The sequence below is a fragment of the Myzus persicae genome, unplaced genomic scaffold (genome assembly GCF_001856785.1).
Source record: "Myzus persicae strain clone G006 unplaced genomic scaffold, MPER_G0061.0, whole genome shotgun sequence".
Classification (NCBI taxonomy): Eukaryota; Metazoa; Arthropoda; class Insecta; order Hemiptera; family Aphididae; genus Myzus; species Myzus persicae.
Window position 1 is genome coordinate 1,603 of NW_019101747.1, and position 2,507 is coordinate 4,109.

The window sequence follows — 2,507 nt, forward strand, 5'->3', positions numbered from 1 at the left end:
AGCAGTTCATCTTTGAATAGTTTGTTTAAAATTCTTGCTAGTATAATTTTTACTTTCGATCCTCCAGACAAGGATAATTCTTTTACCTGAGAAATATATTAGCAGCTATTGTTAATGAATTTACCAAATAATACAAAAGAAGTGCTTACTAACCAATTTTTTTCTATAAGTTGGAGTACTTTGAATTTGATTTTCAATGTTTATTAGATCATTCTCACTTTCTAAAGGAAATAAACAGTCTAAATTGGAGAAGTCTTCTTTTTCGATATCCAAGTGATTATCCTTAAACGCAGTTATTTTCTTTAATTGTTCATTGATGGATTTCAATTCAATTTTCATGACAACTTGATTGGCCAAAAGTTTTCTCAAACAAACATCTAAGTATAATTAAATAAAAATGTATAAATATACTACCTACTTGGTTATTACTTATTTCTAGGCATTAATTATCATTAATAAAATGTATTAATACATATATGTATAAGCACGCTTGATGTATTATATATTTTTATATTTTATGTATAAAAAACTAAATATGTATACAAAAAATAGCTTAAAGTAATGTATATTATGCTTATGTAATAACGTTTTACATGTTGATCATTTATTATCATAATAAAACATAATACTTTTAGTACTATTTCTCTTAACTTTTCAATCACTTTTTTTCATTTTTAATTGTCTCTATTATTAAAGCTATAACTTAAAAAGGATATTTGCTTTTTGTTTCACGTTATTGTATAAGATTAAGTTGTTCAAATACTAATAAAATAAATATATATAATATATACATAATATTATGTTGTTATCAATATAATGATCAATTTATAAATTTACCAGGTGGTAGACTATTCAGCATTTGTTGAGACGAAAATCGTTTTTTGGGAGAGTTAGAAGCTACAGTGTGTTGATTTTTTAGAGGGTGTAGTTTAGAGTTGGTACGTTTACCAGTTTCAAAAATAAATTCTAAATAAAACAAAAATAACAAATTTTATACAAAACTGATAAAGAACTAATTATAACACAATTGTAATTGTATACCTGGAGAATTTCTGCCGTTATTATAATGCATTGTATTTATTCTGTGTTTACTAGCATTTATATCAATAGTATTGTAATCAAACATATTATCTGGACTTAGTTCACGCCTTTTTTGAGTAAATGAATATTCTGAAAAATTGAATGAAATGATTATTACAGATTGATGTTTTTTGGCTAGGGCTTCACCTACCACCATTATCTATCATGTTATGATCATCAATGGTATTGAAAATACTGCTATGATTATATGGAGATCTGTAGGTTGGTTTTCCTTTTTTCGGAGAATTCAAAAAGGTCTTATTGCTGCTTTTCTGAGATAAATACTCTAGACATTAAAAAAAAAATTATTATTAGATCATTTTGTTTTGTTTGAATTTAATATGTAACACTCACCACTATCACCGTTAGATATCACGTTATGATCATCATCGGTATTGAAAACACTATGATTATATGGAGATCTATGGGTTGCTTTTACTTTTTTAGGAGAATTAAATTGAGTCTGTTCACTGCTCTTTTGAGATAAATACTCTAGAAATTAGAATTAAAATTATTATTAGATCATTTTGTATTGCTTGTATATAATATGTGACACTCACCACCACCATTGGATATCATGTTATGATCATCATAGGTATTGAAAATACTATGATTATATGGAGATCTGTAGGTTGGTTTTCCTTTTTTAGGAGAATTTAAACGAGTCTGTTCACTGCTCTTCTGAGATAAATACTCTAGAAATTAGAATTATTATTAGATCATTTTTTATTGCTTGAATATTATATAACACTCACCACCACCATTAGATATCATGTTATGATCATCATCAATACTATGATTATATGGAGATCTATGGGTTGGTTTTACTTTTTTCGGAGAATCCAAAAAGGTCTTTTTGCTGCTTTTCTGAGATAAATACTCTAGACAATAAAATAAAAATTATTATTGAATCATTCTGTATTTATTGAATATATACAACACCTACCATCATTGGTTATCATGTTGCGACTATCAGGAACATTTTTGGGATTATATGGAGACTGGTAAATAACTGGCATTTTTATTTCTGGAGAACGTGGTTCTATGTTTGTGGATTTTTGAGATAGACCATCTAAACATTTTTATAAATAATATTTTAAATAACGTCATCGAAATTATTTATATATAAAATCAATGAGTCAGCCTCTCTCACTCAATGGCAAAGCATTTTTTTTTTCTTCAGATTTACTGATGTTATCTATTCCAGTTTAATAATAGTTTAAATACTATTACTAATTATAACAAAGAGCAATACTATTATAGAGAATAACTAAAAAATATAATTTTTAATAGGTACCTAGTGTATGATTTGTTTGATTACACAGTTGGTGTACTAATTATTATAGTTCTTTATATATTATAATAGGTATGGTATCCAAAAATTGTAGAAGTACTAAATGCGTATTATTATTCACAAAATTGTATAG

At 26.0% G+C, this 2,507-nt stretch overlaps 1 protein-coding gene across 1 annotated transcript; it reads right to left on the reverse strand.

Moving 5' to 3' along the window:
- Window positions 1–1,602: 1,602 nt before the first annotated feature.
- On the reverse strand, window positions 1,603–2,210 carry LOC111030318. Its single transcript, XM_022309743.1, has 3 exons — window positions 2,027–2,210; window positions 1,836–1,961; window positions 1,603–1,775 (listed from the first exon to the last, which is right to left on the reverse strand). Exons 1-3 carry the CDS (start codon window positions 2,097–2,099, stop codon window positions 1,603–1,605), a joined length of 372 nt encoding a protein of 123 aa, XP_022165435.1. The 5' UTR covers window positions 2,100–2,210.
- Window positions 2,211–2,507: the final 297 nt, after the last annotated feature.